This window comes from Dipodomys ordii, unplaced genomic scaffold (genome assembly GCF_000151885.1).
Source record: "Dipodomys ordii isolate 6190 unplaced genomic scaffold, Dord_2.0 Scaffold125, whole genome shotgun sequence".
NCBI lineage: Eukaryota > Metazoa > Chordata > Mammalia > Rodentia > Heteromyidae > Dipodomys > Dipodomys ordii.
The window spans coordinates 3,502,466-3,526,169 of record NW_012267341.1 but is presented as its reverse complement, the minus strand read 5'-3'; the positions used below and the strand labels follow the sequence as shown (position 1 = coordinate 3,526,169).

The following is a 23,704-nucleotide window of genomic DNA, read 5'->3' as shown; positions in this document are numbered from 1 at the left end:
AACAACATAGCTTTTGTTACAGAGTAAAGATTAGACTGTTCTCTGATTCCTTGGCTTTCACCAGTACTTTCCTGGTGGTGGTTTCACATTCTGCACCTTGCTCCAGTTGTTTGTCTTCTCTTGCTCTTTCGATTGGCAGTTCCTCCAGGTAGGTTCTTTGCCTTCAGTTGTTTCCTTAATAGTGATGGTAGTGTTTCGTACTTGCTTGGGTGAATAAACTAATGAAAATAACCAAGTTTGTCTAGATAAAGTATCATTTTTTGCTAAATGTTTCTAAATAAAACCAAATCAGTATTGTTAGCTACTTCACGTTTGATCTTTCTTGGTTAGTGTTTCCATCCCAGGGCCTCACACTTGCTTTAAGTGACTTATATTTTTATTAGATATTAATATTTTATTAAGTATTCATGTATAGTATTAAAGAGCAAGTAAAGTTTATCACATGTCTTATGCATTTATATACAGATCTATCTTTGTGTTTATTTACTAGTAGTGTCAAAACTCCCTTTTTGTTACTTTTAAACTTTTTTATTTGGTGGTCCTGAGGTTTGACCTGGGAGTTTCACACTTTCTGGGCAGGTGTCTTCTTGTTATTTTATCAGACTACATACAGTAAAAGAGGAGGATATTAAAAGCTGAACAGTCCTCTTAAATGAGGGTGTTACTTGCCACTGGAAACACTTGCTTTTTTCTTGTGTCTCTGGTATTAGGAGTGTAAGGAGGAGGAGGCTGCATGTGTCAGTATGTGTGCGTCGGTCAAGTACAACATCCGGGGTCCTGCCCTTATCCCAAGGATGAAGACCAAGCACCGAATCTACTACATCACCCTCTTCTCCATTGTCCTCCTGGGCCTCATTGCTACAGGCATGTTTCAGTTCTGGCCTCACTCCATCGAGTCCTCGAATGACTGGAGCGTGGAGAAGCGCAGTGTCCGAGATGTGCCCGTGGTCAGGCTGCCAGCCGAGAGCCCCATCCCAGAGCGTGGGGATCTCAGCTGCAGAATGCATACGTGTTTTGATGTCTATCGCTGTGGCTTCAACCCAAAGAACAAAATCAAGGTGTATATCTACTCCCTGAAAAAGTATGTGGACGACTCCGGTGTCCCGGTCAGCAGTACCATCTCCCGGGAGTACAATGAGCTGCTCACGGCCATCTCAGATAGTGACTACTACACTGACGACATCAATCGTGCTTGCCTATTTGTCCCCTCCATTGATGTGCTGAACCAGAACTCTCTTCGCATCAAAGAAACAGCCCAGGCACTGGCCCAGCTCTCCAGGTATCTGACACTTAGAGACCATAGTTATCTCTAGGAGCTAAAGGGAAGGCAAGGGAGAGGTGGGCATCTCCTCTGAGCTGGCCTCCAGCTGCTATCACTCCCAGATGTGTGAGAGAGTGGCTGAGGTAGCTGAAGGCCTCTGCTGTGAGCGCCTGCTTCTGCACTGTGAGGCTCTGAGAGTTTACAAACTAAGGATGGCTCTTCTTCCCATTCTTTTCCTTTAAAAATTAATTATGCTGCCCTTCCCAGTCACTTACATAATACACATTTACTGTGAAATTTCTGAAAACATAGGGCAGCAAAAAGCAGAATGTAAGATCCTTTCCATAATTCCATTTGAAGAGATAACCATTACCCATGTTTTGATGTTACTTTTAGACATTTTTGTATGAAGAGTACATTCTGTATCACACAATCCATGTAATCTTTGGATGCTTTATTTCTCTTACCATGGTGGTATATTTCTCAACAATTCCACATTCTTTGGCTATATAATTTTAAACTTTATATAGTATTCCAATTTTTGGATGTTCTGCAATATATTTGAGCAGCCATCTATATTTTGTTTCCTTTTAGAACATTTAGGTAGGTTTCAGTTTTTCATGATTAGAAATGGTTCTATAGTGGACAGGCATGAGGTCTGCATCCTCTACTTGATCTTTCAAGAAGGCACATCAGTGCTGATCTGTTGGGGTTTGTAGGAGTTCACTTCACATACCTGAGGAGTGATGTCTCTGGGGTCCCGGAGATTTGGATTTGTTATTCAGTCCTGTACTCTTGTTTCCTCTTGGTTGTCATGTGAATTCTACTTGTTTAATTTCTTAATAGGTGGGATCGAGGTACCAACCACCTGTTGTTCAACATGTTGCCTGGAGGACCCCCAGATTATAACACGGCCCTGGATGTTCCTCGAGATAGGTGAGTTCATTTGGGATTGTCTTGGGTTTCTGAGGATTGAGTAAATTAGTTTTTGTGTTTCTCTGAAATTATGTTCCTTAAACATAGTTTTTGTGTTTCTCTGAAATTATGTTCCTTAAACATACTGGCATGTTTTTTTTGGGGGGGGGATATAGGTTATTGCTGAATTTATTGTTCTGTTGACTAGTATAATTCTTTTCTTTTACTCTTTTTTGCCAGTCCTGGGACTGGCATGTTTTATAATCAGAATTATTTGCTAAACCAGGAAAGTATCTTGGGCATTTCCCTCCTTTACACAGAATTGAAGTTTCCTTAAATCTGTGCTCTATCCTAACCTAACTTCTAAGCGTATAATCTGTTTTCCTAAGTTGGGCACTGCTTTTCCAAGTGTAGTGCCCTAGTTCCCAAGGCCAGGCAGGTTCAGCATTGGCTTGTGCCAGCTCTCTCTAAACTTGGGAGCATTTTGCCAAAATATGGCAAGCTTATGTGTGAAGAGACCATGGACATACAAAGCCTGTACTGTAGGGGCAGTGAGGGCATCCTGGCTATCATTTACCTATGTTGTTTCCTAGGGTCTTTCCCTTCCCTTTCTCCTTCTTTCTACCCAAGCTTCCTTCTTGCCTTCCTCTCTGGTAAAACCTACCACACAAGAAGGATGACATTGGCCTGGAGTTCACTCATTTTGTTTACTTGCCCATTCATGCACTCTGAGTCACTTGGCCGGAGGCTCTCAGAAAGTTCTGGAATGAGATGCTTCATATAGCACCTGTGTGGGTGCTCAGTTCAGAGCTGTGAGGAAAGCAGAAAATTGGAGCCTCAGATTGTCAAGCATCCTGGACAGTGCTCAATGTGTTGGATTGTTGGAAGAGTTTATGTGTGAATCCTTGTATCCTCAATGTCGGTAGAACTGATGTTGAACTCCTGAGATCATTGTTACTGACAGAAGTAACTCCTGGAGAACAAGCTAAGGCTAACTGTATTCTCAACTTGTCAGAGGCTAACATTGCTGTTGATGTCAATCTACAATTAATACCATTTTCCCAGAAGGTAAAAGCTGAACCTTCTTTGCTTTAAGGGTCTATCTCTAGTCAACTTTTAAGTTGCTCTCTTGATATAATTATCTTTGGAAAAGAAATACCCGACTGTCCTTGATTTTGTGTAGAAACCATTTTGGACAGCAGAGGGCAGTGTGGCCATGCAAATGCTATAGAAACCTGCTACGCCCAGAGTGACCCCTGTTGGCCTCAGCCCAAGGAAGGTGTGTTAGTACCTGAGTCTGCTATTGCTTTATGGGTTTGGTTGTTCTCAGGAGGGGACATATTTTGAGAAAAGAAAGGAAGGAAGATTGCTATTGGTTTTGCAGCCTTCCTCTAGTCTTTCGAAAGTGCATACTTTGGGACAGTTCACTCTTTGTTGACATTTCAGTGTATGCATTTACAAGAGGGAGATTTCATTTTTTATCCAATGCACGTTAAGTAGTGTTTAATTTTTTTGTGGGAAGGTGTGAAGTAGACAGGAAAATGCTAGAGTACTTGGTAGTGCTAATAGAGTCAGAAAGGTAAAGTGGTTTTCTTTTGTGTTTTTGTGAGTGCTCATAGACACTCCTGGACCAAACAAGAAACTAGCCAGTGGTCCTCCTTTAGAGTTCACTGAGGCAGTGGTTGATTGTGAAATTTCATATTTTTTATTCTTGCTCCTGGATTCTGAGGAGAGGTAGAGAACATTAGTGGGAGCTGAATATCACATTGCTCATAACTTAGAAAGCAGACTGGCCAGAGCAGAGGATCAGCTGAAGTCTTACATCATTGGTGTTATTTTACATAGGGAAATGGAAGGATCTGCATGGAAGGGAAGTGGCTGCTTTGTGTATCCATCCATTGTGCTGCTTCAGTTGGTTTCTAGTTCTCTTTTAATTTAAGAAACTCTGTATGATGCAAACAAACTTTCTTTACACCAGTTGACCAGCATGCGAGTAAATAAAGAACAGTATTTAACATCTGTCCTCATTCCTTCTCGGGTTTCATTTCTTCCTGAGAGATACCATTATTAGAATATTGGAATATTTGTTGTTTTTTTTTTTGGTCTGATCGTAGGGCCTGAACTCTGGGCCTGGGCGCTGTCCCTCAGCTCTTCAGCTCAGGCTAGCGCTCTACCACTGGAGCAGTGACACTTCTGGCTTTTTGCTTATGTGGTGCTGAGGAATCGAACCCAGGTCTTCATGCATGCAAGGCAAGCACTCTACCACTGAGCCACCTTTCCAGCTCCGGAATATTTGTTCTTATAGTCATTTTTTCTATGGATTTGGATACAAACACCCATGTACACACCCATTTTATTTTAACTTACATAGAGGGAGCATATTATACCACTTTTCCTGATGTTAATTTTCTCAGGGATGTTTGTAATATTATTACTTCAGATTTTATTATCCTTTCTCTGCACATACCTCTTACAAATTTCTGTTTATTTGAACTTGTGATAGAGATTTTCAGGTTCACCCAAGAGAAGAGAGGGTGGTACAGTGAGCCCATGCCTGATGACCTGCTTCCTCTTCAACTTGAGGCCAGTCTTGTTTCATGGGTTCTGCCTGCCCGCCACCAGTGTTTCTAGAAGCAAATCCCAGACATATATGATTTCACCTGCACATAGTCTGTGTGACTTTGTAAGATACGGGCTTAAAGCTATGGCCAGAAGGTCATATCCAGCAACACACCTAAAAATATTCACAGAAGTAATTTTTTTGAGACAGAAGCTCATATATAGCCCAGACTGGCCTCAAATTTACAATATTCCTTCCTCAGCCTCCAAAGTGCTGGGGTTATAGGCATGTACCACCGTGACTAGTTCAATAGTAGTTCTTTAATATCAGCACATTTCTAGTCATTGCTCAAATGTACTGGATATATATTGTATCACATATGTATATGTATTCTGGGTGCCAGTGGCTTATGCCTATAATCCTAGCTCCTCAAGAGGCTGAAATTTGAGGATTGTGGTTCAAAGCCAGCCTGAGCAGCAAAGTCTATGAGACTCATACCCCCACAAAGCTGGAAGTTGAGCTGTTTCTCAAGTGGTAGAGCATCAGTCGTAAGTAAAAAACCTCAGGGACAGGGCCCAGACTCGGAATTCAAGCCTCAATACTGGCACAATAAACAAATGTAGACAGACAGATAAATAGAAATACCTTAATAAATGGTACTAGGGTTTAAAGGGGTTTGAGCTTGCTAGGTAAACTTTTACCACTCGAGCTCTCCCCTCCCCCTTGCCCTGCCCTGCCCTCCTCTTTTTAAAGTTATTTTTTGGAATCTTGCTTTTGCTTGAAGGCTGGCTGACCTTGGATCATGATCCTTCTAACCATGCCTCCTGAATAGCTGGGATGGCAGGGCATGGGCCACCCAACCTGACATTTCTTCCAATCTCTACTTCTTGTAGCTGAGATTACAGTTGGATTAACCAATGCCAAATCCATAAAAACAGTTTTTCAGTTTGACTCAGTAAACAAAAAAGGATGACCAGTAGGATTGGTCAGCTTTTGTTTTGCTTTGTTTGCTGCAAGCTTTATACTTGAGGAGTTTGCAGGCCTGATTAGACATGTGGTTTCTAGGAAAGCAGAGGATAAACTTACAGGCAGAGGGTGCTGAAGTAACAGGAGAACTGTGAGAAATCTGCAAGATGGGAGATAGGAGGGTGGAGAGCCTGAGGCTGGGAAGGAAGCCTCTGCCCTGTAAGGAAGCTTACTGCCCTGTAGTCAGTCTGGAAGCTCTGGGTGCCACAAATGTTGAGAACTCTTCCACTGATAGAATTATTGGTCTTTCACAGGTGTGATCATCATCCTAATATTTTCTCAGCCACACGTTTTCTGTTCAGCCTCTGGAACTGATCTCTGATTTAGGGATCCATAATAGGAAAACAGAATGTGCTGCTGAGAAATTCACTTTTCAGTCAATGTGAAACATGTGTTCTGTAAAGCCAGGGTGCTTGTGATCTTTGCTCTATGACCATGCTATGGAAAGCTTGGCAGCAGAGGCTGAGACAGTCAGTGGTTGTCTGTGAGTAGCAGGGCTGGTGTGAGGTGAGTTTGACTAATGGCACTTTCTAAGGTAGCAAATGGAGATTGCATGTGTGCTCTGTGACACAGGCATTCTCAGACACCATATTCTCTTGCTGCTGCTGCTTAATACCTAAACCCCTTCTCTCCCCCCTCCCTCCCAAACAAAGTAACAAGATTGAGGCCACAGAGACAGAATAACAGAATCAAAGAAAAGGTTGATGTGATGTGTGCCTGGTACCTTTCTTTCCACATGCATTCACCCCTCTCCTCTGGGGCTGGGGTGTAAGAGCCTAATCAGCCACAGCCCTGGCTTACCTGGACAGCTTGGTGCCTGTCTACAATATCCATGTCTGTTTCTCTGCACAAGGGCCATAGGCCTGTGTGGAGTCTGCTTGCCTTCATAGCCATGGAACCTACCCAAGAGTTCATGCTGGATGGATTCAGGACTGCATGCTAATCAGGAAAAATCAGACCGTATGTTGGTACTAAGGATAGTCATTACATGTCAGAAGTAGGCTGGCAGCTGGAGAGGTTTTTAGCCTTCACATTACCTCACTCACCAGTTCTTGGTTTCATAAAGCTTAAACAAACAGAGTGGGATTTCCAGAGGTGGTTGAAATATCTTTGAACTTAAACTGGTCATGTTAGAAGGGAATGTAGGTTGTCATCAGGGCAAGGAGCACATTGGTAGCAATCAGTATTGCAACAAATGTGGTTTCTCAGTCCAGACATTTTGGCTCAGTTTACAGCATGTACAACTGGCAAAACTGCTCCAGAGAATGGCATCTATGGTCTTGGGCCCTCTGGGACAGAGTAATAGGGAAAGGTGGTGTGACGGACACCTGCTTCCTCTCTCTGATGAAGTGTCATTGCACTACTTGTGGATCCAATTAGAACAATATGCTGACTGTTTTCTAATTAAGAAGAGGAAAAACTAGAGTATGCAATGTGCAAGGGAAGACTAAAGTCTACTTCCTGGATTCTACTTCCTGCACAAGGTATTGGGTTGATAAGACCGAGTTGCTGTGATTGACATAGGGCTCCGGATGACAGAAGAGAACCTGCTAGGCAGAGATTGTAGAGGTGGGCCTAATGCGATTCAAGATTTGATACTCAGTCACCTCTGTTCTCCATGCCTAGTATCTCCAAGGTTCTAGGCAGAGGGTGGAAAATGACTGCTCCAGCCTGTTTTGCCTTGCAGGCCTGCTATTATTCCTGTTGCTGTGAATCTGTTTAATAAAGTATGACTCTGGAAGGAGGTGAGTGGGGTCTGAAGCAGAGGGGTTCTTCACAGTGTCCCTGGGCTATGATGTATTTAAAAAAAGATGAGAAAGTGGGCTGGGAAGGTGGCTCAGTGGTAGAGTGCTTGCATGAGGCCCTGGGTTCGATTACTCAGCACCACATAAGCAAAAAGAAAAAAGCCGGAAGTGGCGCTGTGGCTCAAATGGTAGAGCACTAGCCTTAAGCTGAAGAGCTGAGGGACAGCGCCCAGGCCCAGAGTTCAGGCGTCACGACCAGACCCCCCCCCCAAAAAAAAAAAAAAAAGATGAGAAAGCAAGGAAAGACTTTTAAGACCCAGGAGAAGGCTGATAATTTCAAGACAGGAAGCAGCTGATGTGCATTATCTGTTACTGTTCTTATAAAGACTCAGTAATTCCTATCCCTTCCACAGATTCATAAGATTGGGAACCTTCTTTCCTTCTCATCATTTGACAAGTCTTTTGCTTTCAGGGCACTGTTGGCTGGAGGTGGCTTTTCTACATGGACGTATCGGCAAGGCTATGATGTCAGCATCCCAGTCTACAGTCCATTGTCAGCTGAGGTGGCTCTTCCAGAGAAAGGACCAGGGTAAGAACACTGTCAGCACCACCAGTGTGCCTTTACCGAGTCTTTGGGGGTGCTGGTGAGGCCTAGCATGGGAGTATGCCAGTAACCAAGGCATGGTTTTCATGAGTATACTATTTGTCTCACTGCACCCTATCAGTTAACTCCCAGGGCTGCCTACTAAGTTTTCCAAACTAGGAATCTGTAGCATCCTTAATTCCTTCTTCCTTACTTCTTACATCAAAAGAGTAAGTCCCATTGATTCTGTGCTGAGAATACTCCTTACATCTATCTGCTCCCTCTCCTCTGCTGTTGCCTTGTCCTAGGCTACTGCCATCTTCCTAAATAACATTCTGTTTAGTGTCCCTGCCTTTAGTCTGGCTACTGGACTGGTCCTTGAACAAAGAATAAAAGCCCCAGATCCCTGAAATGACTGTCAAGTCCCAATGTCATCTGACCACCCATCTTTATTGCCAGACTTCTCTCTGAGAATGCATTGCTTTTGGTTCTTAGCTCTCTACATCTTTTCAGGCTATGAATGTTCTCTGTTGCCTGGAAATCTTTCTCCTCATCTTAATCAGCCTTACATTGTGCTCATCCTTTAGGTTTCAACTTGAAACTGCTTTCTTGGGGGTGGGTGGGGTGTACATTCTTCACTCTGGACTGGCTACTTTGCCTTAGCTCATGTATCAGGCTGCCATTTTCCTGGAGTGACACTCATTATGCCCTGGCATCATTACTTGCTGACAGCCTGTCATCTTTGGACTCTGGGTTTTGTCACTGCAATGAAGCAGGGGCCAGGTCTGCTTTTTACTGTCATAGTGTGTCTGACACATAGTTGGCTTATAGTTTAATATGCAGGATAAGTGAAAAAAGCCAATAGCGTGGGTGGGGTAGGGTTTTTTTCCCCCTAACTTTTTATTTTTCCTCTGTATTGGTTTAAGCTGTTGCTATTGGCTCACACTTTTAAGCCTAGTTACTCAGGAGGCTGAAATCTGAGGAAGTTCCAGGCCAGCCCAGACAGAAAAGTCTGTTAGACTCTTAGTTTACTAGCAAAAAGCTGTGAGTGGAGTTGTTCAAGTAGTAGAGTGGCCAGCCTTGAGCAAAAAAGCAAGGGTAAAAAAGAGTGTGAGACCCTGAGTTCAAGCCCCAGTAGTGGCACAGTGGAGAGTATTCAGTGAGGTTTAAATGAACATGGTTATAATAAAACTATTCTTCTATGAGAAGTAAAGGTAAAAAGGTGACTGAAATCCCAACACTAAAATGTCACCAGGTGACATTTAAAATCCATTCATACTATTTGGTGGTAGAAATTGTTTAAAGCCAGCCTGGGTAGGGAAGTCCATGAGACTCTTATCTCCAATCCACCAGAAAACTGTGGCTCAAGTGGTAGAGTGCTTGCCTTGAGCTGAAGAGCTCAGGGATAGTGCTCAGGCCCAGTTCAAGCCCCACCAAAGGAAAAAAAAAAAAAGGAAAGAAAACAAAAGAAAAGGATCTCAAGGAAATAGAACCATTTTCTGAACATCCTAGACTTTGAGAAGTAGCACCATTCTCTCCTACATGTGTTCTTCCTTGTGGCCTGGCACCAAAATCTGAAGCTAACTGTAGTCACTTGTGTAGCTGATGATATTTGGTCATTATACAAAGCCAAGGTCAGAAATTTTTTATACCTTTAGGCAAGTGCAAAGAAAGACTGGATGACTCTTGGACTTGTAACTTATTTCATCATCCTAAATAGGTTTCCCATTAATGAAGTCCCAAAGTTGACTTAATTTATTGCTTTAAAAATTGTAATTAATCCACTTTTTTTTGAGACAGTAGCACAAGTTGGCCTGCAACTTAGGCAACTTAGGATCCTCCTCCTCCCCCTCCTTTTTTTCCTCCTCCTCCTCCTCCTTCTTCTTCTTCTTTTTTTTTTTTGTCCGTCATGGGGCCTGAACTCTGGGCCTGGACACTGTCCCTCAGCTCTTCAGCTCAAGGCTAGTGCTCTACCACTTGAGCCACAGCACCACTTCTGGCTTTTTCTGCTTATGTGGTGCTGAGGAATTGAACCCAGGGCCTCATGCATGCAAGGCAAGCACTCTACCACAGAGCCACCTTCCCAGTCCCCATGCCCAGCTTTTTTTTTTTTTTTTTTTGGTCAGTCATGGGGCTTGAACTCTGGGCCTGAAAGCGTCCCTCAGCTCTTCAGCTCAAGGCTAGCACTCTACTACTTGAGCCACAGCGCCACTTCCAGTTTTCTGGTGGTTTATTGGAGATAAGAGTTTCACAGCCTTTCCTGCTTGGGCTGGCTTTGAACTGCAATCCTCAGATCTCAGCTTCCTGATTAGCTAGGATTACAGGTATGAGCCACTGGTGCCTGGCTCATGCCTAGCTTTTAAAATGAATATTTGAAATAGTTTCTTACTATGTTGGCAAGGCTAACCTTGAACTTATAATTATCTTTCTTTTACTTCCCAAGAGCTGGTATGCCAGTGTTCCTGACCCAGATTCACAGTTTTATAAAGTGTGCAGATCAGTAGTGTTTAGTATATTCACAAAGTTGTACACCTACCATTAATATTACTATCCAATTCTAGAACATTTTTGTTACTCTAAAAATAAAATGTTACCTCAGCATCAACTACTATAGGATGGTCTTGGTTCCAGTGTTTCATATACTGATTTCTTTTTGGATTCTCAGTTCTAATCTTGTTGCATATATGTCTTTCCTTAAGCCAGTCCCATACTGGCTTGATTATTAAGCTTTGCACCAATTTTGAAATAGGTTAATGTGAATTCTCTGACTTTGTAACTTTTCCAATGTTTTACTGCTGTTCTGAGTCTTTTGCTTTTTAACTGTTTCTTTTATACTATTATTTAAAATAAGTACAATTAAAAAATATAAACTCCTTGTGCTTGAACTCCTAAAGTACAAAGCTCATGCAAACTTACAACTGGAGTAATAAAATACCTACAAAATTAATGGTATACTAACATAGTGGAATTCTATCCATGTGGGTTCATTGGGCTTGGCAAGCCCATGTGGGTTCATGTTGAGTGATAATATAATTTACCTGCCATGTTTTCTCTTTGAACCAATAGGATTCTTCCCTTTTTGTAGCACATTGGAACAGCATTTATCTATATCTGTTGCAGGTACAAGATTCGTATGCTTGAGAATAGCTACTATGAAAAATTTTAAGTAGAGAGCTGTTTTTAAAATTTTTTACAGTGAACATAATGCCTGCAGTCACCTAGATTCTATGCATTTTGCTATACTTGGTTTGTATGATTCTTATTTTAAATATAAATCATCACCCTCTTCTCATTAGCCCACTAAATATGTACTTGGACATTATTTTCTGTTGCTGTAACTGAGCACCACAGGCAGAATACTTTATAAAGAATAAAGGTTTATTTGGCTCATGGCTCTGATGCCTGGGATGTTCAAGATCAGCAGCTGTATCTGATGAGGTCCTTGCTGTGGGGATCTTCTGCAGGTTCCCAATGGGGTGCATGATGAGACAGAATATTCTAGCTTAGGCTTCTTATAAAGCCGTTGTCCCATTGGATTAGGACCCCATTCTTATGGCCTCATTTAACTATAATTACTGCCAGAGATCCTGTCTCTAAATATCATGGTTGAATTAAGTTTCTACTTTCTTACTCCTTCACAGTGGGTATTCAATTTCAACTTGAAGAGTTTTAGTGGGAATATTTCAACCATAGCAGACACGGATTTTTTAAATTCATTATTGTGAGCAAAAATATGCCTTTACTATTTTTAAAATAAGCAAAATGAAAATACAAAATAATTCTTATGGAGTGTACTACTGAGGAAAATTATATATTTAGCTCAATGTCCTGTTTTGAAGCTAGAGTTCCACAAATTGAGAAAGGGTAATCTCAGTGAGCCAGCTGGTGCCCTCTGGGGCAGTGCAGATTTCTCTCATGTGCTGAGGATCTTAATTTGGCCTGTTTATGTTGCATGAAATGTGAAATATGAATAAAAAGTAGAAAAATTTTCTCCTTAGCTTGATGCTTCTGTGAGCATTTATTTAAATCAGTGTGTGATAAATGATTTTTTTTTCTTTTTTTCCCTGAAGTTGTTCTGAAATATGTTTCACTTGGGTTCATGCCAAACCTTGATTGAAGGCCTGTATGTGTCAAGTATTAAGCTAGGTGGTGATGCTCAACAGGAGGAGAGGGAACTTCAGCTGGCTTTGACCAGGATGCTTGACAAAACATAAACTTTTTGACTGTCGTGACTAAGGGGGTATAGCCAGTGCCTGCAGTGTCTGTGATTTGCCAAACATCAGAGGACTGTGTGGAATTTGCTTTAGCCCGAGTTGTGATTAAGCACTGTGAAAGGATGCAAATCACAGTCTGGAAGGGGAGAGGTGCATGGAGTGATGTCCAGGGGAACCAGCCCGAGTGTCCACGTATCCTCTTTTGTGGGGCCACACAGGACATGCAGCACATGAGAAATGTTAAACAGAACAGCTTGCAGACTCAGAACAATGGTTTTTGTAGGGAGCTGATCGCATTGGCTCTCTCTTCTTGGCATAGCTAGAACTCCAGACTCCCACATAGCAGGACAGGGTTCTACATAAGCCATCTTGTTGGCACAATTTGGGCACAGTGAGCCTTACTTACTACTTCTGGGGATTATGTGAACCTTCCTGAAGTCTAAGTTTTCAGATGCCAGTCAAGAAGCCAATATTATAAACAAGGCTTTCAGCATTGTCACGACTAGAGTCTGTGGCCAGATGGAGAGTCTGTGAAGATCACTCCATCGGGCAGCTTAGCTGCTGTGGGCCTTTCTGGCTTAGGTACACCTTTCTTTTAGCCACTTGTACTAAACTCTTGTTATGATCTAATCTCTAGCATAATCTAGTTCTTTTCTGTTGGTTTAGGACTTCCTTTAATTCCCTCCAGATTTAATCCAGGGAAGAAAATCCTGAAAAGACTTAGTGTAAATGAAGGTGAGCCCACCCCATGGAACAATGAAGATCATTTTTAGATAATTGGTTTCACAGGTTTAAACTGTTATTTTGGTGGTATTTTTGTAGTAATTTGATCTCTCTCATTTTTATGTATAACTATTCTGAATTTAAGATCTTTAACTTGATCACTTAAAGTTTTAGTTAGTTTTTAAAGTTCTGTGGTTCAATAACTTGGTAAGATATCACCTAATCTTCAGAGTAACCCAGAAGAGGTTAGGGCCCACTGCACATGGCCCTTCCTCTGCTGGCCAGTGGATAGATTTCTGCATTGAGACCTGGGCCTGTGCTCACTGCAGCCATGCCAGCTTGAAGTCAAGCTCTGGAGTGTGGTGTTATTTTTAAAAGGAACATTCTTTTTCTGCCCTCTGAAAACAAAGGACAACAGAAATGGAAAGACAGGAGCTTGGAGGATGAGGCAGGTTAGGCCTCAAGCACCATGTTGGGTTTCTTGCCCTTTGTGAGACTTGCGTCTCAGGGAATTCCCACATCTCCCAAGGACAGCCCAAAGTAGCAAGTACTCTGTTTTATTTTTACTTTATGTCTCTCTGAATCCTTTTAAAATGGGAAGCCAAGGCTTGTTGCTATTGATAGCTTCTTCTCATAGTTCTTGTTGGTCCCAACTAGAATTCTTGCCATTTTCTTTCTTAAATGAACTAAATTAGGAGTTTACAGCCATTTCTATTGAGGGAGACTTCAAGTTCTCAGCATAATTTTTAATTTTTTTTATTGTAAAAATGCTGTACAAAGAGGTTACAGTTACATGAGTAAGGTAATGAGTACGTTTCCTATTGGGCATTGTTACCTCCTCCGCATAATTTTTTTAAACTTAGATATTAGCCCCACTGGGAGAAAATAGGAAAATCATAGCTAGTAATTTTAGGTTTTGAAAGGAAAACAAATCCACCTGAACTGAAATGGGCATTCTCCATCAGCCACCTATGAGGTCAAGGAAGGCCAGCATGTTTGTGGGGGAACTAGTTAGATTCTAGTTCACATCTATATAGTTGTTCTGGAGCCGGAACTTTGGTACAGTGAGATCTAGTGTTCCTGGTTATTGAGCATCTGAAACAGAACTTTGTTTCTTAGCATTGAACTCTGACCCTGAATGTGTCTTTTCTGAGTTCTTTGAGTATCAACACATTAACAACTGTACTTATTTCTGAATCTGCATAGACCAGCATTTTTACTGTATCCATGTATATCAAGTGCATGAATTTGTGTCAGTATCTGTAGGTTTTCCAGCTCTGCAGGGCATTCTGATTCTGCCTTCTCCTATGATGTACAGTGTTTATACAGCTTAATGCACCCTCTGTGTGTAATCCAGTAGTGCTGCTCATGTTCCTGTCTCAGGTCAAGCTCTCCATATACGAGTGCTTGGGGGACATTTATGATTCAAACCATAACAGTTGCTCTGGTTGGCCTTGACCTTGGTTTAGCAGTCCTCCTGCCTCTGCCTCCTGATCTATACTTAGAAATCCTTTTTTTATTCCATTTTCCTTGAAGCAGCCTTGCCATCCATATTTTGAGACTGATTCCACGCTTTGGAAATCAGAAGTTTTTCACTTCTGATTTTCAACTTCTTATACTGTCTGTTTAGCCTTAATGATGGGGACTCTTTTCCCAGAGCCTCTCCATGGCATAGGAATGCCACTTGCCAAGCTGTCAATCATGTGGATTCCCTCTCCCCTGTTTGAAGAATGCAGCCAAACTGTTTCTTTTAGATCTGAGACTCAGATTTTAACTAAAGATAACACTGATGTTCTATCTGAAGAATCATCAACTAGTCACATTCCTTTCTCTCTATACTCAGATTTATATATGCTCTTCATTCTTATCATCATGAGTATTTAACTCACATTAAGAACTTTTACTAAGCCAGGCCCTTGTGGCTCACACCTGTAATCCTATAAACCAGCCTGGGCAAGACACTTATTTCCAGTTAACAACCAGAAAAGCCAAAAGTAGAACTTTGGCTCATGTGGTCGATTGCTAGCCTTGAGCACAAAAGCTTAGAGACAGTGCCCGGGCCCCAAGTTCAAGTGCCATGACTAGTGCACATGCAAGCATGTGTGCGCATGCTTATACACACACATGCACAAACTTTTCTTGAAGCTATGATGATGTAATATTTTCAGAATACAAGTGAACTATACATTATTTTCTTATAGCATGTAATGTTTTAAATATTCAATAATGCTATGTAGTATAATTTCTAAGAAAAAAATCAGTTCTGGTGAGCAAACACTTGTTGTCATAAATTCAGTATTTTCTAAGTTTTTTCTAAGTTTTCTAAGTATTTTCTAAGTTCAGTTTTCTAACTTGACTAACATACCAGGTGCAGTTTTTCAGTTTCCTTCTTATTCCTTTGTAGTCCCCGGCGATACTTTCTCCTGTCCTCTCAGATGGCACTCCATCCTGAATACAGAGAGGAGCTAGAAGCCCTCCAGAACAAACATAGAGAGTCAGTGTTGGTTCTCAACAAATGCACGAATCTCTCAGAGGGCGTCCTTTCTGTCCGCAAGCGCTGCCACAGCCACCAGGTCTTCGATTACCCCCAGGTGTTGCAGGTGAGTATTGTTTATAACCTTTCTTGCTCAGGAGAAACCACTGTCCCAGGGTAAAACTCCTGGCAGCAGGAGTTATTTTCCACATGCACCCTGGGACTGTTGTCCAAGGGAGGGCACAATGCAGTGTTGCACATTACTGCAGTTCTTCTGCTACCACATGGGTACCTGGCATACTATGTACATGGAAGCTGTTTGGACAGAGTACAAGTATGATGTGCTGCATGAATGATCATACTTGTACTTCAGAATCTCAGATCGGGTAAGTTCATAGGAAGTCATATTAGAAAAAGCAGACACATGTATTTTATGTTTACCCCTGATTCATGGGCCAATCCAAAAAAATGCTCTCCCTTCTAGTGGCAGCTTGTATCTCTGGACCACAGTAGCCCATCACTTTCCTTGGAACTAGAGAGGTATTTGGGTTTTGGGTGGATTTGTCCCCCTTAGCATATCCTGCCAGGAGCATACCCTTCTCTTATACCATGGGCTGGCCATCCTCCATGACCAAAGGTGAAGCAATGCTCTGGGAATATTTTATAGGTAAGATTTTTGATATTGCAAGGAGATGGAGTTCAGAGAAGGAGAATTTGAGTTTAGTTCACTTAAATATTTAAAATGCAGACAGGTTAGTTGAAAGAGAAATATCAAGAAGCTGGTGTGAATTTTTTTGTTGTTGTTAACCCCAGTAAGCTGGTCCGTACTGAGATTGTTAAAATACTTTCTCTCAAGAAGTGCAGCTTCTCTCTTTGGAATGTGTGACTGATAACAGTGGTAATAGGAGCAGGAGAATTTATAGTAACCTTTGTCTAGACAGGAAAAGTGGTTATCACATGTGTGTTCACATCTGGACTTGACTTCTCAGTTGGGCAGAACTGTCTACCTACACTGCAGGCACCATATCAGATACTCTTCCTCCATTCCTATTGCTTCTCTTCTTTATCACCAGAGGACTTAGGGACATTAAGTCCTTCCCTCCCTCCCTCCCTTTTTTCTTCTCTTATTTCCTCCCTTCCTTCCTCCCTCTTTCTGTTCCTTTATGTCTTTTTTTTTCTTTTTTCCAGGTAGGATCTCACTCAGTAGCCCAGGCTGACCTTGAACTTTTGATCCTCCTGCCTCAGTCTCCTGAGTACTTGGGTTACAGGTATACACCACCACACCTAGCTTCTTTTTTTGACATTAATCATTTGATCATATTTTATTTATTTTAAGTAATTTATTATTTTTTGTGTGTGTGCTGGTCCTAGGGCTTGAACTCAAGGGCTAGGTGCCACTTCTGAGCTTTTTTGCTCAAAGCTATTGCTCTACCACTTGAGCCACAGCTGTACTTTAAGCTTTTTGCTTGTTAATTGGAGATAAGAGTCTCAGGGGCTTTTCTGTCCAGGCTGGCTTCAAATTGCAATCCTCAGATCTCAGACTCTTCTGTAGCTAGGATTACAGATGTGAGCCATCAGCACCTGGTACCAAGCCCTGCTTTTTGCTGATTAATCAGAGAGAGAGAGTATGTCATGGCGTTTTCTGCTTACACTGACTTTGAACTGTGATCCTGAAATCTGAGCCTTTTGAGAAGCTAGGATTACAGGTGTGAGCCACCAGTACCTGGCTCTTGATGCTTTTCAAAGGCACTCCATCCTTAAGGGAATATCTTCTAGATGCTTTGGGGACTAGAGAGACCTTCCCTTTGGACGTCTTCTTGAGAGCCCAGTATTCCTGCTACAGGTGGGCTGAGGTCAGTGCTGTGAGTCATGTTCAGAAGAGGTTCCATGCTGTGTTTCCATAATATACTGGCACTAGAAGAAAACAGATTGCAGGAGGTCAGGTGGTGGCCTGTTCAGAGAAAGACTTGCACATTTTTTTCTTTTTTGAAGTACTGAGGTTTGAACTAAGAGCTTCATGTTTGCTTAACTGGTGTTCTACCATGTGAGCCATGCCTCTAGCCCTGCTTTTTGCTGGTTATTTTGGAGATGAGGCCCTGGCTGGCCTTCAACTGTAACCTTTGGGATCTTAGCCTCTGAGTAGCTAGGATTACAGGCAGGAGTCATTGGTGCTCAGCTTAGATGTTGTTTTGAACATGTGCAGAATGCTAGCTCTGATGGCATTGGAGTGACAGTAAAGATTCAAATAGGAAGCATTGCATCCAGTTATGCTTTTCATGCTTTACAGTTGCAAACTGTTGTCTTTTGGCATTTGTGTCAAAATGCCTCAAGACTGCTTGGTGTTAAGCCTTGGAGGGAACTTCCTGATCTGCAGGGATCCAAGAAAGTGGCACAGCGGCCCTGGTTTGTAACCCTCAACTTGCTCTTGTGTTCCTGCAGGAAGCTACTTTCTGTGTGGTCCTTCGTGGAGCCCGGCTGGGCCAGGCGGTACTGAGCGATGTGTTACAAGCTGGTTGTGTCCCAGTTGTCATTGCAGACTCGTATATCCTGCCCTTCTCAGAAGTTCTTGACTGGAAGAGGTGAGTATTACTGTCTAATTACCTTAGCTAGTGGTTTTTCTAGTATTAGAAATAAAAAGCCATTCAGGTATTTGTAATACATACTTAGTTTAAGAACTGTATATTGTGCTTTAAAATCTCTGAAACTTTTTGAGTGTTCTTATGATGCCACAAGTGGAAAATTCCACCCGTCCTCATGGTGTTACTGTCAAATGCTAGTGTAAATTACCTTCCGCCTGTATATGTAATATGTAACCTCAGACAGTAAGGTATATTTGCAGTAGAAATGGATTTTATGTTTAGAGTCTCTCAAGATATCTAGTCATGTTTAAATATTTCGAGATATGAAGTAATCTGAAATAGATGTGGTATTGGGTTACAGAGAAGGGATACCCAACCTGTACTACTTGAGCCTATTTGCTGTATCTTCCTTCAGGAGACTCAGTATATTTGGTTTAGAGCTGCTTACAAACAGGACAATGGGACAGATTTGCAGACTGGCTTTATTGATACATAGCCATGTCTCTTCATTTGTATGTTTGTTGACTTAAGTTATTTATGCAGAGTTGAGAAGTTATGAATTACAAAGCCTAAAATGTTGGCTAACCAGCCTTTTGCAAAGCAATTGCCAACCCTATTCTAGAGCAGTAGATTTTAATATGACTCCAGAGTATACTCACTTGGAGAGCATTTAAAAATACCTGGCCTTACCCTGGGGCTATTTTAAAGTTCCAAGGCAGCCAGCTTTATGGTCATGGTTGAGAACCATGAGATGGAGAGTTGCAGAGATGGGGAGTTTTCACAATGTACTGGCTGATAGTGGACAGCCTTGCTGCGTGAAGACTGAGGTATATGCCCAAGGACAGAGGGACAAAGTAGACTCTGCTTGTTTATGTTCAGGGAATAGGCTGCTTAGAGGTCTCATGCTGCTCACTCTTGTCTTGTACATAGCTGCTTTCTTCCTTTCCAGCTTTTTGATAGTTTACCCAAGTGTGATGGTCATATAGTTATTTTAGAGTTTATAGCCCTAATTCATTAATTTATTCATTCATGTTACATTTGTTATGAACAATCCAGAGTTACTGCTTTTGAGAAGGCTAGAATCTAGTAGGAGAAGACAGACCAATGATTAAGGCTAAGTGTTCTTTATCTGAAGTGCTGGGGGCCAGAGTGTTTCAGACTTGGGGTGATGTTTTTTTTTGATTTTGGAATATTTGCATACATATAAGGAGCTATATTGAGGAGAAGACTCAAGCCTCAATATGGCATAGCCTGAAGTAGTTTTTATACAACATACGTGTGTATGCGTGTGTGTCTGTGTGTGTGTGTGTGTATACATATGTATGCAGGCTGATCCTGGGGTTTGAACTCAAGACCTGGACACAGTCTCTGAGCTTTTTCTTACTCAAGACTAGCTAGCACTCTACCACTTGAGTCACAACTCCACTTCTTGCTTTTTGTGGTTAACTGGAGAGAAGTCTCATGGACATTTCTGCTTGGGCTGGCTTTGAACTGTGATCCTCAGATCTCAGCCTCCTGAGATTTATAGGCATGATTTACACTGGTACCCTACTTATATAATGTTTCTAGTAATTGTGTACATGCAATAGTTTCGTGGTATAGAATTTTCTTCTTGTGGCATCATGTTGGTACTCAAAAAGCTTTACATTTGGAGCATTTTGGATTTCAGCATTTTGGATCAGGGAAAGCTCTCTTAGAAAATGCCATAGCAAATATTTGCCCATGGGGGCTATGGCAGCACAGAACAGAGGGAGTCTGACTCCACTTGAAAGAGGTGTGAAGTCATTCTTCACATCTTGGAGAAGTGATGAGCCACTTTCAACATTATACACCCATGAAAACATTTATTTAGCACCTTTTATTTGCCAAGCATTGCCAACACTTGCCAGGTATGAAAATCACAAGGTCAAACCTTCTAAGAAACTCATGATTTAGAGGTGGCAGCTAGGAAAATACAAATTGTGATGTGATGGGGTGTGACTTAGACCCGACTGGATAGGATGCTAAGAGAGAGGAGGAGGCAGAGGGATCAGTGAGGGCTGCATAGAGGCAGTGATTCAGGGCTGGCTGTGAGAAGATATTTCTACAAGGACTCAGATCTGCTTGGGTATTTTACTTACAAATATGTGAAGGAAGTCAGAGTGAAGTCAGAAAATGTGGGTTCAGATAACCTACACTATATATATATATATACTTTTCCCCTCCAGTACTAATGTTTGAACTCGGCATTGTATTGGCTTGGCTTTCTTGCTTATGGCTGGTACTCTACCACTTAAGCCACATCTCTTGCCCTGATTTTTGCTGGCTCTTTTGGAGGTGGAGTCTCTTGGGCTTTTTTGCCTGGGCTGGCTTTGAATGGTGATCCTGATATCTCAGCCTCCTGAGTGGCTAGGAATATAGGTGTGAGCCACCAATGCCCCATTCATTTCAACCTTCTTGATCCTTAGTTTTCCTACCTGAATAACAGAAACAATTTATTTATTTGATAAGTTACCAAGTGCCAACTGTGCTAGGCAGCATTCCAGGTACTCAGGATCTACTGGTGAGTGGAGCCAAGCAGTTTCTATTTTAATAAACCAGCCTAGTAGGTGAAAGTAGAGGGTAGATTTCAGTGAGTTAATTTGTACTACAAACTCTTCTGTCTGTGGGAAGTCATTGTTGAATCCTTTTTTTCTTACTCTGAATATGTAATCTGAGAGCAAATGCTGTGGGGTGGGACCTCTCATCTCTCAGCAATGCCTCCCTCATCAGCAGCTCTGGTCTACCTCTGCAGGGCTCTCAGCCTTTTTCTTACTCCCACATCTGCTTCCTGTAGTTTGTTCCAACACTTTAGATGGCGTGGTCCTGTGGGAACCTATTCAGAACTTGTCAGGCCTTTGCCTAAAACCTCCCAGTGGTTTTCCATCGCATACTACCAAGTCCTTCTGTGGCTTCCAAGTTCTGTGTTGTGCCTTGCAGTGGTGACCCTGCCTCCCTTGTTTCTCCTTGGCTCCTGATATTCTCCATCCTGTTTACCCAGCTCTAGCCATGGAGCTCTCCTTCCACTTCCTGGAACATGCCCAGTATACTGGGAAGGCCTCCTAGGACCTTTCACAGCTTGAGTAAGCTCCCTGGCATTCTTATGGCCTCCTATCATCTTCCTTGCCTGATCTGTCCTGTTTGTTACCAACGCCCAACACATAGTAGAACCTCCACAAATTAATGATGAATAGATGAGTAAATTTGCATAGAAAGATGAAGGGGGAAGTTAATGTTAATTCAGAGAATAAAGAGTGAAGAATGTGCCATTGTTGAAAGAGCAGGTTAAGCGGTACACTGCTGATCTGTGAGCCTAAGGTCCTGAATTTGAATATCAGTACTGTACCAGGTAAGCAGAATTTGCAGAATTTGATATGCAAAGGCCTTATGGAGGGCAGAGCATGGTATGTTAATGTTAATTGACTGAAAGAATGACAGTATGGCTAGGTTGCACCAGTAGAGTGAAGGCAAATGAAAAATAATTGGAGTGGAAATGGGTGAGAAATTATTGCTCTGAGATGAGGTCAACCATGAGTAGAGGAGGGTGAGAGACTACTTCCTGCAGGGGATATAGGGCTAAAGGAATTTGGGGGTGTTGACTCAGCTTGAGAGAAGAAAACAATACTGTATGTGGCAGGGCTTGCTGTAAAGAGCTGCACACATGTAAATTGTTTGGCTGTTTTCTCTAGAGCTTCGGTGATTGTCCCAGAAGAAAAGCTGTCAGATGTGTACAGTATTTTGCAGAGCATCCCGCAAAGACAGATTGAGGAGATGCAGAGACAGGTAAGTGGCCAGGTGCAGGCAACTCTGTTGGGGAAGGGTCCTGAGGATGCCCCAGGGGTCTGCCTGGGCACAGAGGGACAGCAGCCAAGAGCTGGGGCTCATCTTCTCTTTGTATCCACTACCCAAACTTAAATTTGCGAAGGGAAGGCAGGGCTGGGCAAGTTACTTCAAATAATAACTGTCAGAGTTTTAAAACTTTGTGGAGTGAAGTCTACTGCTATTTTAGGGGTCCTCCTGAAGCAGTGTCTTTAAGGTGTGAAACAAGCCTTTGGCAGGTTTGGAGTCACAGCATTGACTGGGACACCCAGAGACACTGAACCATCTTGAGGTAGTACTTTTGTGGTCATGGCTTGAGGATGCTGTTGTGCACATGATCCTAGGCTCCCAGTTTGGATGGCCTTTGTAACACAACATCTGTCCTGACCCCTTGAATACCCGAACATGCTCCTGCTTCCCTTTCCAGACCTGCTCCATCTTCTGATGCTCCTCATGGTGGCTCTCTGCCTGCCTGAAGAACTCCATTGAGTGTCCTAGTTAGTCTTACTTTCCTTTCTTTCTCCAGAAAGAAAACTAACTTTGCTTAAATATCAAGCAAGTTAAGGAAATTTCAGAGACTATCATTATATTGGTACTATTTGTTTTTCCTCTTTCTTTTCTTAATTTAAAAAAATGTTTTATGATTTCTTAAATTTTATCTGTGTGGAAGATAGCAGGGGGGACTAGGAGGCTCTTAGCCATATTGCTTTGGCAAGGGACCTCTGTATACCTTGATCAGAGAATAGCTCCAGGCTTCTGTCTGGATGAGGGTCGATGGTCACCTGGCTGTGAGATGAAGAGATCTGATGCCATTTGTTTCCTAAGTATGTCATCAGCCTACTCTCCTGCTCTTCTCCCCATCTTTACCATCTCTCAGGGTTTGGCTATGTAACTGGGTGTCTTTCCTTCAGTGATTTCATGTGCATCTCTCGTGGGCCTAAAGCGTCAGCTCCCACTCTCTCTTTACTTTTCAGCTCCCACACTTTGGTAATGCAGTCTTAGTCTCCCTTTCTCTTTTTCATAGGATGCTGGTACCTCGATTTGTAAAGCTCCTCTTCATTGTCATTTGAGGGTTTAGGGTTTGAAAGTAGAAGAGGATGTGTTCACCTGCCTTCTGTATGACAGTGCTTTATTAGATAGCCTTCCATCGCTATAGCAAATAGAAAAAAAGGTTTTTATTTCTTTTTCTGGCTTACAGTTTTGACACTCTGATCAATGACTGAAGACATTGCTCTTACATCTCTGATGTTGGTATGGGGGAGAGGTCAGCAAATCATGGCAGGAGCACATAGTAGAGCAAGGCTGCTTAGTTCACGGCAGCAAAATAAAAGAGAGGAAGAGAATGGCATTGGGCCCAACAACCCTCTCAAAGGGCACACCTTAATGACCCTAATACCTTACTTACTAGATTCTACTTTTAAACCCCCCCAACACTTCTGGGAGGACACTTAAGATCCAAAGTATAGCAACAGTGGACTTTTCATGCAGTAAATTGCCTGGCTTGTGCCAGCTGTGCTGATTTAAGTCCTGTCCCTAGACAAGGCTCTGCCTTCTATGGGCTTCAGAAGCCTCATCTGTGAGATACTGGCATCCTGACTAGGAAACAAATTACAGTTGAGTGTAGCATCCCTGCTGGTTTGTCACAGCATATTCATGCTGGCTGTTTCATTTTTTTTCTTTTTCTTTTTGGCTGTTTCTGGCTTTCCCATCACTAACTGACTGCCTGCTCACCTTATGTGAGTTTGATCAGTCCAGAGAGCCCTAGGTTTTTATCCTAAACTGTAGGAT

At 42.2% G+C, this 23,704-nt stretch overlaps 1 protein-coding gene across 1 annotated transcript in view; it reads left to right on the top strand.

The window, feature by feature from the left end:
* The first annotated feature begins 714 nt into the window (after positions 1–714).
* The window catches only part of Ext2 (exostosin glycosyltransferase 2), a 117,502-nt gene continuing 94,512 nt past the window's right edge, over positions 715–23,704 (top strand). The window contains exons 1-6 of the mRNA XM_013030038.1: positions 715–1,279; positions 2,108–2,197; positions 7,980–8,096; positions 15,432–15,627; positions 17,940–18,079; positions 21,787–21,880. Of these exons, the coding sequence (XP_012885492.1) occupies positions 744–1,279; positions 2,108–2,197; positions 7,980–8,096; positions 15,432–15,627; positions 17,940–18,079; positions 21,787–21,880 (1,173 nt within the window). The 5' untranslated portion in view covers positions 715–743. The remainder of the gene's footprint in view (positions 1,280–2,107; positions 2,198–7,979; positions 8,097–15,431; positions 15,628–17,939; positions 18,080–21,786; positions 21,881–23,704) is intronic.